The sequence below is a fragment of the Brassica oleracea genome, chromosome C2 (assembly GCF_000695525.1).
Source record: "Brassica oleracea var. oleracea cultivar TO1000 chromosome C2, BOL, whole genome shotgun sequence".
In the NCBI taxonomy this organism is placed as follows: domain Eukaryota; kingdom Viridiplantae; phylum Streptophyta; class Magnoliopsida; order Brassicales; family Brassicaceae; genus Brassica; species Brassica oleracea.
Window position 1 is genome coordinate 38104144 of NC_027749.1, and position 15893 is coordinate 38120036.

Consider the following 15893-nt stretch of genomic DNA (forward strand, 5'->3'; position numbering starts at 1 on the left):
GTCTCGATCAAACTGTCTCTTGTTTCATCTCGCAGTTACAGTTGAAACTTTACGATAAAAATGACAAAAACTTATTTTCTCATATAAGTTTCAATCGATTGTATAAAACGATAACGTTTAACTTAACACCATAGTTATCTCGGCTATACGATTGGTTTCACTGTTTCGTGTAAGCGACATCGTACATAAGGCGATTTCTCCGATAGAAATCGTAAAAATGTTTTAGTCGGTAAATGGCCCAAAGAGTCTAAAACGCGACAAAAGGCCACTTACGATCTTTTACGAGAATCGGCCCAAAGCCACCATAAAGGTTTATCGAATATTTGCGAAAGAAGATAAATGTCAAGTCCGAAGATAAATGTCAAGTTTGAAGATAAATGTCATGTTTCAAAGGATAACTATGAAGATCGAGAAAAATAAAATATTTTTGGGAGAAGATAAACTTGACCCATGGGCGGAAAGGATAAGCTCAAACCGACCTAGGAGGAGTATATAAGGGATGCCAAGGCGAGAGGCGCAAGAGAGAGATAACTTTGGACACACAGCAAACTTAGCACTTAGAGCAATAGACAACTTTTCGGTTTTGTTATCGAGCTGCAGCTCAATTAGGTTTTTGCAGTCTAAGGTTCCTAGAAATAAGGAACTCGCCCACAGCTCTTGTGGCCAACGCTATTACCTTCTTGTACACTCTTATATGCAGATTCAGAATAAGACATCTTTGTTCTTTTTTCGTTTTTATTGATTTACTATTTTTGTATGTTTATGTTATCTGATTGCTTTACATTTGGCTTATTAGAAATCCGGGACCTTTGGAAAAATTAGGATTTTTTAGCTTTTCTAATTTAATGGAAATTGATAGTGTGAATTTCGGTGCTCACAATACTTGCAAGACTTCTTGGGCGATGGTTCAATGTCACAAATTAATAGTTAGGATAATACGGTTATAGAGGTACTCTTTTGTGTTTTATTCTTATGTAAATGTCATTCTTTTTTTGTATGGTTCAATAAATATGAAATTTCATTAAAAAAAAAAGCTCAAAACTAAATCAATTACATCATTTTGATCCATTCAACAAATTGTCATTGAAAATCAGAAACCTCCAATCTCCAAATTCCCATATTCCGTTTTGGAACGAATAAACCATCACGAAGTCTTAAAACTGTCTGTGTTTCAAAATTAATTACGTGTACATTTCTAGATGACATGTAAGATATATAGAGTGTGATGAATGGCAAGTTAGCGTAAACTTTTTTACTCCCAGTTGTGCTGAATTGTCACCAATTAGCTAAAATTGTATTTTTCTATATTTACTCCATTTACTGTTTACACAAGAGAATATACACACCTATTATTACGCTGGGTTATACTAGAGTAACTTTGTTTCTTTTACTTTTATTGTTTTTTCCATTTTCTTATTTACTCTCATTTCCACTTTTTATATTTCACCATTTTACTCTAAATATTACTAATCACACTCATAATTGAACTGTGTGAATGTGTGTGTCTTGCATATTATACTGAGATTCAAATACTATAAGAAAAAGTCTCTTGAATAAAATTGATTCTTGAACTGATAAAACAGGAATTTAGTGAAATCTACTAAAAATAAATAAAAGATCAGCCCATATATGATGCCTTTAAATAACAAATCGGAATCTTAGAGCAATATGATATGTGATATAATGACACTTTGATTTGATAGTGAAATGGATCCTTAAAGTACTTACCATTTTATTTAAAAAAAATTAAAAAGATATTTCAGCATACCTACTTAGCAATTTTAACTTTTTAATAAAATTTATTTTAGTTATTTCGATCTTTAGAACTATTTCTGTTATGAAAACTTTTAGTGGTATCCTAAAATATTTTCCAAAAGTAAAGCTTAGTAATGCGTTTTTAAATGTAAAAAGGTTCTCATATACATCTTCGGTTAATAAATATTATTATAAATACTAGGAGAGCGTGGAAGTCACGGATATTAACGAGGGAGCGTGAGCTAAAACAATCAATTAAATACGCAAACTCACGCCGCATCGAGACCGTCTCCGATGATTTACACTATTTTTTTCTTTAACACCGTATATTCTCTTATTTTTACCTCTAAAATAGAAGATTTCTATAATAGAGATATGTTTTGCTACAATGTATTTCTCTAAAATAGAAATCTCAAAATATAGAGCAAAATATAGAGGATTGCTATTTCTTCCTCTATAAATAGATGAAAAAATAGAAATCTCTATTTAAAGGTATAAATAGAGGTAGATTGGAGTGATTTTGTCTTTAAATGCTATTATAGATATAAAAATAGGGGAAAGTTGGAGATGCTCTAAAATAAAGTAACTTTATAATAGAGTTGGATGTTGTTTCAATGATACTCTATCTTAGAGTGATAAACAAAAATAAAAAAAAATATTCTATATATTGAGTAAAAATTAGTTTACACTATTATAGATTAGAAAATAGAATATTTTTGAAATATTTTTATTCTAAACTCTATTTTAAAGTGGTAAGTAGAATGGGGTAGGAGAAACTGTCCGTGAAGGCAAAAGGCCATCACAAACATAAAGCCTCACTGTCTGTTTTTGGGCGGTGCATTTCAGTCAAACCCTCGTTGACCCATCTCTCTCCCAAAATAAACTATTTTCTTTATAAATTTACCCAACATCACTTCTGGTTTTCATTACCAATGGCTCCTCCAAAACAATTGAACGCAAGTAACGCCGCCATATGTGAAGGTAGCGGCAGTGGATGCAAAACAATGTTGAAGGAAGTGCGTTTTAGAGGTGTGAGGAAGCGGCCGTGGGGGAGATATGCGGCGGAGATCCGTGACCCGGGAAAGAAAACCCGGGTTTGGCTCGGGACATTTGATACGGCGGAGGAAGCCGCTAGAGCTTACGACACCGCCGCTAGAGAGTTTCGCGGCTCCAAAGCAAAAACTAATTTCCCTCTTCCTGGTGAGTCTCCGACGAGAGACGGTTCCATCGGCGGGTCGGAGATGACAACGCGCCGGATAGAGATGGTGAGGAGATTCCCGTTTGCATGTAACCGGCAGAATAATGTCTCCAGCGGGTTACCACCGAATGTTGCCGGTTTTTTCTTCGATCCGTCAAGGGCTACTGCATTGAGGGTTGAGCTTTCTCAAGTCTATCCGGTTCAGTTTGATCCGGTTAATATCGAGCTGAGTATTGGTATTCCAGAGACCGTAAAGGTCAAACCGAGAACTGAACTAAACTTGGATCTTAACCTAGCTCCACCTTTGGACGTTTAGATTTGTTCTTCTTTCTCTTATTTTGTTTTTTTTTGTTTGCTGCAGGAAAAAGAAACGTTCGAAATTTTCTTCTGATACTTTTTTGTAGAGGAGAAAATATTTTTAGATTAATTTTTCTTAGAAATTTTTTATTGTAGTTTCTCTATGATCTTAATTTCTCTATGCTTCCTTCTAATTATATGTGGACGTAAATTATAATCAGATTGTTATCTATTTTCTCCCTTTGATTGTTCTTGTCAAATTTTGAAATTACATGGTGGTTGCCTGGTTGGTCCATCAAATGGCAGATGATATTACTCCATTAAATGGCTGTGGAATATGAAATCAAAGAAACATCGAACGTTTACATTGTCTGTCAACGTCAAACAAATTAATATCGGGGAGGTGTACAAAAATCATCGTCACACAATACTATTACACAAAGCAGTTGCCTTTTCATTAATGTTCTTCTCGTTATATTGAATTTTTGTTACACGAAGGGTTTCTAAATATTATTAGCTCGCTGTATGGAAAATCCCTTATATATTAATTAAGAAACATTACAACATTGTTTTGTAACTACGTATCATCGCGAGAATGAAAATCAGAATTTTAGAAAAAATAGTTGGTACATCTTAAATTATAATATACTTTTTATTAAACTAACTATTAAATTGATAAGTAGTGTACAAAAAAATATTCTCGCATTTTCCTTAAATAAAAGCTATGTAATTGCCTAATATGAATAATATATATGACAATCAATGATTATAAATAATAAATATTTGATAATAATTTTTCTATCTTAGTTCTTTTTTGTTTAATTTTATATTATTAAAAAAATTAAACAACCATATTAATCATATAATAATAATAATAATAAATTTTTATATGTTATATTTTGAATTTTTTAAACGACTATTAATTACGAAAAACGTTAAATGTGTCATACTAAAATTTTGTGATCAATGGTTTAATTGTTTTTGGTAACACGATACAAATGACCATAAATCGTATGAATATGAAGTCTTATTTACTAGACATTCATATTATTTATTAATATAGTTTAAAATTAAACTAGATAACATAGGAAAATACTTAAATATGATAACTTTTAAATTTGTATTAAAAATATATTGAAACCTTAATATTTTAATTTTAAAATTTGCATTCAAAAAATCACACATTAGAAATTTTGTGTTATCATATGAGTATGAATTCTCAATAATAAATATTTATGTTAAACTACACTATATATTTATGTTCATGTCATTGAAATTTAGTTATGTACCATATAAAATAAATAAAATAATTGTTTTAATTAATTTACCAAAAAAGTATCATAAATAAACAAGATGTACTGTTTTGATTTATGTCTTTACTCTAATTTAATTATATACATAATACATAAATGAATAAAAAATTATATTATAATGATTGAGTTTTTGCTCTCTCCTCAGCGCGCCACGTCAGCGTTTTATGGGCTCCACTTTTAAAAAGTGTGAAAAAGTGTCAAGGCTATGGCTCGAACCCAGGTTATTTAGATTTAAACACCAACATTTATACCACTAAACAAAAGGATACTTTGTACATTGATGGCCGAAACTAATATATTTTTATGAAGGTCGGAAACCCTTGGTTTTTCGGTTTTTTTTGTGGGTCAGGCCTACAAGTGTATTATGAGTTTCATTTTTAAATGCGATTCATCACGTTATATGGAAAAAGCAACAATTATAGTTTTTTCCCTTTTGTAAATTGTCTTCGTTTAACATGAGTTAGAGTTCTTTTTATCATTGTCTCAGACAAGTCTGAGTTACAGAGTTACGCCGTGTGTATGTTCGTAATCTATTTTTCACCGGTGAACTCTTCATCTCCCCATCTTGAATCGCTTGAGCATAAATGTTCATAATTTGTAGCCCTTCTGTAAACCCTATAAATATGATTCTCATCTTTGATGAACCCAATCTGCATCTCCACAAAACTCATTGATTCCTCTTAGTTTTAACCATCTTCTAAAACATGTCTCTCTCTGCCTCTCCTGTTCCTCAAACCGGCATCCCAGGCGTCCGTCACTCAACCTTCGAGTCTCTCCGTCTTGCTCGTAGTAGTCAGAGCATAGCCTCAAACCTCCTCGCTTCTGGGATTCCCTAAACTTCAAGAAAGACAGTGAGTTTATGGGAATCGCGGTTCTTTTCCTTGATGAAAAAGTAAGTTAATCTTTGATTTATCACACTTATTTAATATAATTGTTTTTAATTAATTTCCTGATTCTTTGTTGAATAATATTATTTGCAGATTCCGTGATTCATGGTTTTATTCCCGTCGGACGTGCTAATCATTACATGCCATCTTTGAAAACCGATTCCATTGTGAAAGTCGATCGATTTGAGTTTGTTAGGTGCTCAAGCATGTACAAGATAACTGACCATCCATTCCTCATTTGTTTCATCTCATCAACTATTATTGATGAAGTCATCACGGGTGCTCCTGAGATCAATCTCCAGTCATAATTAGACTGTTCGACAATTTGCAAGTGATTGCGAACACAAACTTAGAACTCCCAGGTATATCATCATATTGCATCTGGGTTTATATTATGTTTCGATATCATAACTGATATTTAAACTCGCAGATGTGGTTGGGCAAATCCGTTATGTCCAGGGCTCTGGTCTTACCAAAGAAACAACTCGAGTCGTTATCCGTCTCTTCATTGATCCGTAAGAAAAAATCAACACACAATTCCCTTTATATTATTATCTATATTGTGCTAACATCAACAATCAAAAATATTTCCTACCCAAAATATGTGTTCGTCTATTTATCTCTTTTACTTATCAAACTAATTTTATACAAACCTTTCTTTTATAATTTAAAAGAAACCACAACAACCCAAACAATCAAAACACCAAAAATTAGAATTCCAAAAGAGATGAATCATTAATGATCACCTCTCTTTTTTGTTTAATCTTAGAAATAAACTTCAAAACAAATATACCAAACCAATCACTTCAACTAAAATTCAACGACACATACATCGAGTCAGCTAAACAAATAAACACTACACGACCAGCTATTTAACAATTTACAAACTTACTTTCGCAACGAAGAAAACGACAACCAAGATCAGTGATTACCTAAACAAAAAAGGAGAGTAAGTTACGAATTCTGATAAATACAACTAACAATGATTTCTGTTTACATATTACCCATCAATAAAAGATAAACAAACACATGCACACCAGGAGATGCAAGAGACAATCCCGACAGACACAGAGGCGGCAACAACATCTCTACCTGCTCACTTATCTTGTCTTATAAAAATAGCTTACATGCCCAATGTCAAGAGGCCAATGTTATTGTGTTTTTATGAGAAATACATAAATCCGTTTAAAACCCATTAAGGCCCAAATACTCAGGACTGTCATTCATTTTATAGTTATTTCTACAAGTTTTCATGTATTTGTTTTAAATGTCCGGTAAGAGCAACAAGTTTAAAAATAAAATAAAAACATATAACAATAATAATAAGGATAGTAAAAATTATTACTTAATACATGCAACTTACACAACTAAACCAGAAAAAAAATATCCAGAAACAAAATGTATTCTCAACAATTTTAATATAATTTATGTTCTCTCAACAGTACAAAAAAACAAATTAAAAAGACAAACAAACAATAAGTCTCAGTGACACAACAAACAACACCACGAACTATATCAATCACATTACTAACACAGTTTAGTCCTTCGTAAGTGGAGAACAATGCATACACAGTTCATCATCACAACTCTAACCCTATAACAATAAAAAAAATTTGAAAAATAACTCAAAAAACAAATTCACAATTACAATAACCCTAGCAAATATTAAGATGAAACAAGAACTCTATCTACAACGCAATGCCCCTAGTAAATAATAATAGATAAAATTAGTTTTATATATAACATTAGTGCATTATTAAACTCCCTGTCAATCAATAGAAATGCCGAACTTTAAGATCTTTAGTGCATCCGCAATGAGAATCCTTAAGTGGGAGTCCTTAGAGAAAAAATAATTAAATAATTAGTGGACTCCACCAAAAGTTAAGGATTCAATCTTTAAAATTCTTAAATAAAGATTCTTTTTAGTGAATTTTTGCACTATTTACGGGTACGTGACTACGTAGCGGCCCGTAAATGGTTATCTTTTTTTTTTTTTTAAATCCAAAATATCTAGAATTAATCCGAAATGTCTTTATCGCTAAGGACTCCAATGAGTCTCAACGTTGCGCATGCTCTTAATTTAGGAACATTTGAAAATCATGAATTTTGAAATGTCAAAAGATGTAAGGTAGAGGGATGGCATCATCTGTCCAATCTTCGAGTTTCGTGTAGACTGGGATGATGACATAAGTGTCAGGTGGGAAGCACGTGTGTCTTAGCCGTCCAACCAGGCGAGTCTTCTTATTTTTGTTTGTTCCGACTTAATCTAGGAAGTAGTAATCTAAAAAATTGCTTCACATTTTTGGGTATTTTAGGTTAATTCTAAACGTTAATAGGCGACCGTGTTCAACAAACTATTTCCGCGAGACCTACGGTACTCCACGTATTCTTGAGATTTAACCCTAGCCTGGATGACCAACGCGAATCGAACCTGCGGGGAGCGTATTGGTTCTGAGTCTCAACTACCACTAGACCAACCGCGTTGGTTGTTAATTCTAAACGTTGACAAAAATAGGGTTAATTCTAAACAAAACTTTATTAGCGGAACGGAATTTTTTTGTTTTTTTAACTTACATATTTGTTTAAGAAAAAACATTATTTTTAAAATTAAGTCTTGAATTATTATATTTATCACAACTTAGATATTTTATTTTAAATTGATGAAAGAAATCAAAAGATTTATTTTAAATCTAAACCTATAAGAATATGTTATCAAATATTTACCTAATATTTCTATGCAACAACATATAATTTTTTCTGTTTTTTAACTTTTATAATGACTTTAAAATTTAAAGAATTCTAAGTACGTGAAAGTAAATAAAAAGATTCATCATGATTTTGTAATTTTTGATGGATTAATTTGTTAAAATACGAAACAATTAAATCCAAAGATTTAATAATTTTTATTTAAATTTATTTATTGTATATAAAATTTAAAAAATAAATAAATAAATAAAATAACATCTTCTAAGGATCAGAGAAATAAATGTCACTAGTTTTTAATTTATTCAGTGTTTATTATTTTTCCTGTTATCATATAAAACTTGCAAATTAATATTTTATTTGATTTATATATTAAAGGTTTTGAAATTTTTCTAAATAAAAGCATAAAATTTAAAATAAAAATGTATAAAATTAAAAATTATGTTTAAAATTAATGTTATATATGTAATTATATATATATATATATATTAATTTCACTCATATATATTAAAATTAAAATATTCTGAAAATAGTTTCCTATAAATAGGAAGATTTTAATTTTTATAAATATAAAATAAGATAAAACATTTCTTTGTTTAAAAATACATTAAAACATTTTATTTTTATTTTATATCTTACTTTTTTTAGAAATACTGAGTTGAAGTATAAATAGTGTAAATGATATTATAGATGGTCAAAATATTATGCCATATTTCTTTAAAGATATTATGCCATATTTCTTTAAAGATAGTATGCCATATTTATGGTCTATTGGTATTATTTTGAGAGATTTCACATAATATATATAAAAGAGGATGAAATTCGGAAAGTATAGCCGTAAATATAGAAGGAGAATATAGTGTTTATTTAGACAAGGATTGAACGTTTCTGCCCCTAGTAAAACACGTGCAAGCGGTGAAGTATGATGACGTGGGTGGAGAATTGTTTTTGCTTAAGAGTGTGTATCTTATATATTAAAACCGAAATCTCAACCTTGATTCATGTGTGATTTTTTTAAAAATGAATCTAATGTACATATTCCTAAAAAGTCATGTTACATTTAATCTCTAATCTTATCATTTAAATTCTGGGCATACCAGAAATTTTTATTGAGCTATCAATAATTAGATTTAAACAATAGATGATCCATTAGATTTATAGATAGTATAAATTAAATAGATATAATTTAATGTTGTAATACTATAACTCCATATGTTAATTATTTAAATATTTATCGATGTTAATTTTTAAAATTATAAATATTTTTTTTTAAATAACAAAAATCATATTATATAACAATGATTAATCTTTACTACCTTAAACCAATAAAAACAAATGAACTATATAGTCTATTTTAAAAATTAAACAAAAACTAAATGTTTAATTATTTACTCGATAATATAAATCTATGAAGCGAAAAGTTTAATCTTTTAAAATCTTTCTAAATTTGTGAAATGTTACAATATTTTTGAATATGACAATAAAATAATATTTTACTAATCTATATATATATAGTTACGATTTTAATAATGAAATAATAATCCAAAAATATATATATAGAAGAAGATACAAATACATGTGAAAGTTTGAAACAATCTATTCAATGAAAAAATATATTGTATATTTATTATGTTTTAAAAATTGATTGACACATATATATTATAACATATACCAATTTAGAATTGAAAACAAAATGTTTATATAAAAATAAATGAAAACAAAAAACCGCGCGGTTGCGCGGATCGAGATCTAGTTGAATTGAAATTTGAAGTGATTTAATTTTAGTGAATTCTTAGATGATTTTAGGTGAATATTAGAATTTGGGGTGATTTTTGTTAAACACCACTAGAATCTCATCTAAAACCATGTGATTTGGATTTTTATTTTTATAACTATGAAACTCTTCTCAAACATCCTAAAAATATTTAAAGCACTCTAAAATCTCTAATTTAAATTGTTCAATAACAGTAGATTTCAGAGTATTTTATAAAATGAAAAGTTCAATAACACTGGATTTTAAAGTATTTTTTTTAATCTTCGTTTGAATAACAGTTACAAATCATCTGAAACTATTAGTTCATTCCTTAAGAATACATAGGTCGATGTTAAACAACCCTTGTTGGTAAGCTCTTAACCACACTTTATTTCCGGGTTTTTTGTTGACTATGTGCACGATTTCATGAATTTTTCTTTGATAAGCGTTTGCATATGAAATATACTTGCGTAAGTAACTCTTACTAGGGTTAACAGTGTTGAATATAAAAGTTTAAGGGGTGGTGACAGGTTTGTTGGAGAAGAAGAGTGAAAAAGAAAACTCTGATTGAGTTGATAAGAAAAAACAAACTCTTTTGTCAGTGTCTATTATCACTTAGAGATAAGGCCAGCATCAAATTATTTATGTTTGGTTGAAATCGATTTGGATTTTACATTTACTAACTATTATAAAATAGAAAAGAAAAGCTTTTAGTGGTGGAAATAATTGCAAATCTATGTTCAACCAACATAACTATTTGTTCTATTGCAAGAACTACTTACATTTTGTTTATTTTGTTAACATGTTTGGAAGAAACTCTTCGGGATAGGGCAGCTTGTGCGACCGGAGTTTGAGAAAGGCTAGGACTAGGCGCATGAAAGTTCATAACTGATAATACATAAGTGAAATACGATGTGGTGATAAAGAAGAATGAACCTACGACTCACTAATGATTCTGGTCCGCAAAAAGCATATGGTTGACATATGACTTTCTGGATTGGACTAAGTTACATGGATATTACATTACCACCCGTTGACATACTGAGGATGGTGATTTGGAGATTTTCATGGATGTCCTACTAGATTGCATGAAAATGAAAAAAAAATGTGTGTCTTCCAGACACGACGATGTCGAGTGTTACCAAACACAAAGAAGAAAAGACTACGGTGACGAGGAGGACGAAACAAGAAGTGTTGCACCGTAACCAATACTTTGGCATGGTCAAAGAATCATTGGTCATTATTTAGATGTTATACTATTTACATAGGTTATCGATTAAATATAATGGTTTTCTATAGAGAAAGGCATGAGCAACGGTGGATCCACGAGCGAGGAGGTTTTGATGGATGTCTGAAATGCTGAAGAAATTGAAGTGATCAGGAGGTCTTCACTCTGTTTGACTAGAGGTCAGGTAGCCCCACCTATAACATTTGGCGAGGAACAAAGTCATCAATTTACTCATCTAACGAACATGTGATGATGCCCTGGTCCCATAAATGGAATTATTTGAATCAGTGAGGTTGCTGAAGATGCTCCCTTTGACACAAGCATGACCTTACTGTAGGTATTTAAATGAATTTTTGATAGTTATTGTTACTCATAATAGATAAATGGATGGGCCAAGCAGAATATAGAGTTGTAAACTAATTATTCTAATGATAAAGAATCATGTAGCTGTTACTGTGGAGTAGTATGACGCCCCTAAGGAATTGACTGATAAGGGCAAAGGAAATATGATAGTTTAGGTCGTTAATGAAAAACATTCTTAACCTTGAGCTTGGCTCCATTTCGGGCGCTCCAACATTGCCTTTTACTAACACCAAAGCTTATGAAGTTGCGTATCAAGATTTTGAGATACTAGGTATAGCATTAATCCATGTGTACATTATGTTGTAATGTATACATTATTTATTAACGGCTATGCATGTATAGTTAAAACATTTAACAATATGTTTACTAAATCAGTTGGTGAAGATATGACAAACAAGGACCATCTGTGCGTGAGACAGGTGTTTGTAGACTAGGACACTTTCAAACTACATATGTCTCTTTATACAATAGCGAACAAATTTTGCTATTTAGTTAAAAGGTCAAAACCATGAAAGATAGTGTTCAAGTGCAGTAACGTGAACTTCAGGTAGCATGTGTACGCATCCAAAAATAGAAGGCTGCCCACGATATGAGATTAAAAGTATGGAGAACCCACATATGTGTATTTTTATGAACGTTGGAAGTTTTGAAGGCACACTACTTCATCCATTGTCGGGGACATGATGAGGAACAAGTACGTAGGTACGAGGAGCGGGCCACGACCGAAAGCATTGTGTGAGATGATGAGAAACGATCACAAAGTTCATGTATCCTATTGGAAAGCTTGGGGATCAATAGAAATTACAAAGGAAAATTGAAGAAAGTATGATTCAGATGCATACGGTACCTTCACTCATATCTTCAGCAGCTAGAAATTGCCAAATCATAATCAATAATTTTCCGTTGATACAACAAGAGTCACAAATAGTGAACATCGCTTCAAGTATTTGTTTTTAGCCATGAGTACAAGTGTTAAGGGTTACACCTTCATGCGCAAGGTTGTCATCATTAACGGCTGATATGCTCAAATTAACCTTAAACTACTCTTTCAAATAAAAAGTATGATGTAGCACATAAGAATTGAATCCGAATAAATCTAGATGGTAAATTATGAAATGAAATAAACAGCACTAGAAAACAATACGGTTTAAGTTATCAAGATGAGAGGTGTTAGACTCAGGAAAATTCGCAGGTACAAAGGAATTCAAACTAAATAGATTATCGGGATTTATTAATGAGCCGTTATCGAACTCAAAACTCAAAGAAATAATCAATCAACTATCGCTGAAAAGATTATATAATATCTAAATCCTAAAATTTTCAACTCACATTGTGAATCCAATTATTTCAGACCAGCTGTAAACTTAGTTTGATTTGTTCACTAAATACCTAAACCAACTCTTGTTGTAAATAGCTATTTAGTTCATCTAAGTACAGTTCAGGTAATCAACCATGCTCTCGCATATCTCAATTATTCTAAGATCTAGATTTAAGAGGATAACTCTTGAACTATCATTAGTATCAACTTAGATGAAGAAAAAAATGATTACCCTAACAGTACTATTAAGTTTAACAATCCATTTAGTAATCTTTGAAGAACCCTAAATCTAACAATTGAATTACTTAGACATAATTAGGAAGAAAACAAAAATAATATGTATAAAATGTATAAATAGAATAGAGTAACAAATGGAGTTCATAATCTTCTCTCTAAAAGAGTTCCGATCTATATATCCAACACTAATCTATCTTCTCCCGTATTCAAGCGTAAGATACAAAACTCTAGAAAACCCTAAGATAGTCTAAAACAAGTCTAGGGACTTCTCGAATAATTAATGGAATTTATGGGCCAAATCGTAATTTCCTTAATCATTATTAAACTCGTCATGTAAGAAGGGTGTCGAGCAACACAAGTAATGGTGTCGATCGATACACTACGCGAAACAGACTCCGACTTCAAGTTTTCAGTATTGTTTTCCTCAAAGCTCCAATATACTCCAAAAGCTTCACTCTCGTCTAATGAGTACCTAGATCTAAAAAGACTCTAAAACTACTCCACATGTACATAAAAGACTCTAAAAGGACTTATATAACGGCTAAAAACTAGTAAAAACTATGATATATTAAATCCCCTAGACTTATCTTTTGTTTACCCTCAAACAAAACAAAGATTAAACTTGTTGAATAGAAGCTGGTAACCAAAGAAGAGGAATAAAGTAAGTTTCTCAATAAAACATAATTTTTCCTTTTCAACTTTTATATAAACGATATATTTTTTATTGTTATAATGTTTATCCTCTTTGCAACTCAATTTCATAAGGAATACTAATACTTTTTTTGTAAAATTTATCTCTATATTTCAATTTTTTTTTCAGTACATAAAAAACTCTGATTTGTATTCATGTAATAAATTATAGATATTATTTTGTTACATTTTTAAATCCTTTTTTATTGGCTGACATTTCTAAAGTCTAGATAATATTAAGAGTGTTACATATACAGAAATAAGAAGAAGACTAGAGCTGGACCCGCGTGACCATGCATGTGTTTTTTTTTAATATTTTTTTTGTGATGTAATTTTATGTTTTTACACCCTTATATCCTCTATAATGTAATTATATGTCATATTGGCAACTAATGAGTGTATGTTTTTTTAAAAGAGAATTTATGTGTAACATAAGTAACCTATTAGTAGTCATGCTTTTTTAAAAAAAATTAACAGGTGCAATTGATAACACAAATTTGAAAATAGGAAAAAAATAATATTACAATTGTTTTAATTTATTGAGAAAAATTTGTGGGCAAACTTTGTAAACAATTCTAAACCAAACTTATATTACGCTTAAATATAGAAGTTGGGCCATATATCGGCTCAAATGGTCCAAGTCATCCAAACTCTTTGTTTTTGTGATTGGCAAGTTATGATCGTTCGTATTTTGAAAAAAAAATTGAATAGGGAAGTTAAAAAAAATAAAAAATCTATCCATCTTTCTCTGTGAAAAAAAGGAGCGATTACAATGGAGAAACTTTGTTTCAAAGCTCGAGATAAGTTGTTCTTTAATGGGATATCTGATTCCATGGGGCAATATTGTATTTGATGTTTCATTTATGGATGAATGTATTGAATTTTACATCTTCGAAATATATCTGAATTTTCTTTTTAGAATGTTTTTTAATGTGTATTTTACAATGTTTTAAAGTAAATTGTGTGTGATTACATATCCAAACATGCTGAAGTTGAGTGGTTGATTTGCGGGGTCAGAAAAGAGAACCGACAAAAATCAATTTTCTTTTTGTTCTGATAAAACCAGAGTTTGAGATCTGCAGTGAGAATTTTGATGTCTATCAAATGAAATATGCAAGGTTAGCTTTGAATTAAATACTCTCAAAATTTATGGTATCTAAAATAAAACTTTCTTGTGGTGATTTTGGATTTTTCATGTGTTTAGCTGGACAAAAACACCAACGTAGAGTCAAAAAAGAATTCGGACATAAGATGTGAACTCCACCAATATCTATAGCTTGACCTATTATTTCTGTCATAGATAAAAACACTCACGTTAGTTACAATTTGAAGTTTACAAAATATAAACATAATCTATAGTAATAGCATATCAAAATAATATACCAATTAGAAAGTAAGTATCAGGACTTCCTTTCAAGATCTCTTAGAAACTTGTTAGAGACAAAAAGTTGTTATCACATGGTGGTCTGAGTCTGTAAAAACAGTCTCGTTTGTGATAGTCATCTTGTGGTTAAGTTTTGTTGGTTTGTATTTGCCACCGGTATTAGACATCTTCATGTTCTCCGTAACACGCCATTTTCAAGGAAGAAGGTTTCGTTGAACACGCTTAATGTGAGTTCTCTTGCAAGTACACTGAATTTTACCACCCTAAAACAACAAATGACTGTATCCGAAACGAATAGAAAAAATATAGAAAATTGTCAGACTATAGAACTAACTGTTTCATCAACTAAAACCATTTCTAAGATTTCATCAGCGTAAGATGGGTTTTGTATCCATGAGTGACTCAGTTTCACTTGAACACACTACGCACTCTTATATGGTTTCAGATCTTTGAGCAAATGAAAACTTTTGTTAGTAGACATATTTTTTGAGAGGTGCAAAAGAAGTGAATCTGTAAAAAATGAGTACATGTTGGGTAGAATATATAGTGGAGATACAATATCCTAGAGTAGAGGAAATATCTTAACCACATTTCCAAGGCTTATCCTGTCGAAATAAATTTGTAGTTTTGTTTATTATGTGTTATGGTTAAAAGCCCATAAAATAGGAAAGACTAAGATTTGGTAGTTGTTAGTTCGAATTATGTGTTGAATCATATATTTGAATTGACTTCATTGTTATGAATATAAATAGGGAAGTCTAAGATTT

The 15893-nt window shown here is 30.6% G+C and overlaps 1 protein-coding gene across 1 annotated transcript; it reads left to right on the forward strand.

Moving 5' to 3' along the window:
• The first annotated feature begins 2579 nt into the window (after nt 1-2579).
• On the forward strand, nt 2580-3445 carry LOC106326069 (ethylene-responsive transcription factor 9). Its single transcript, XM_013764107.1, has one exon. It carries the CDS (start codon nt 2688-2690, stop codon nt 3267-3269), a length of 582 nt encoding a protein of 193 aa, XP_013619561.1. The 5' UTR covers nt 2580-2687; the 3' UTR covers nt 3270-3445.
• The last annotated feature ends 12448 nt before the right edge of the window (nt 3446-15893 follow it).

Bases quoted from the DNA above. Each gene is read 5' to 3' on its own strand.
- LOC106326069 (XM_013764107.1), top strand. From the start codon at position 2,688: ATGGCTCCTCCAAAACAATTGAACGCAAGTAACGCCGCCATATGTGAA.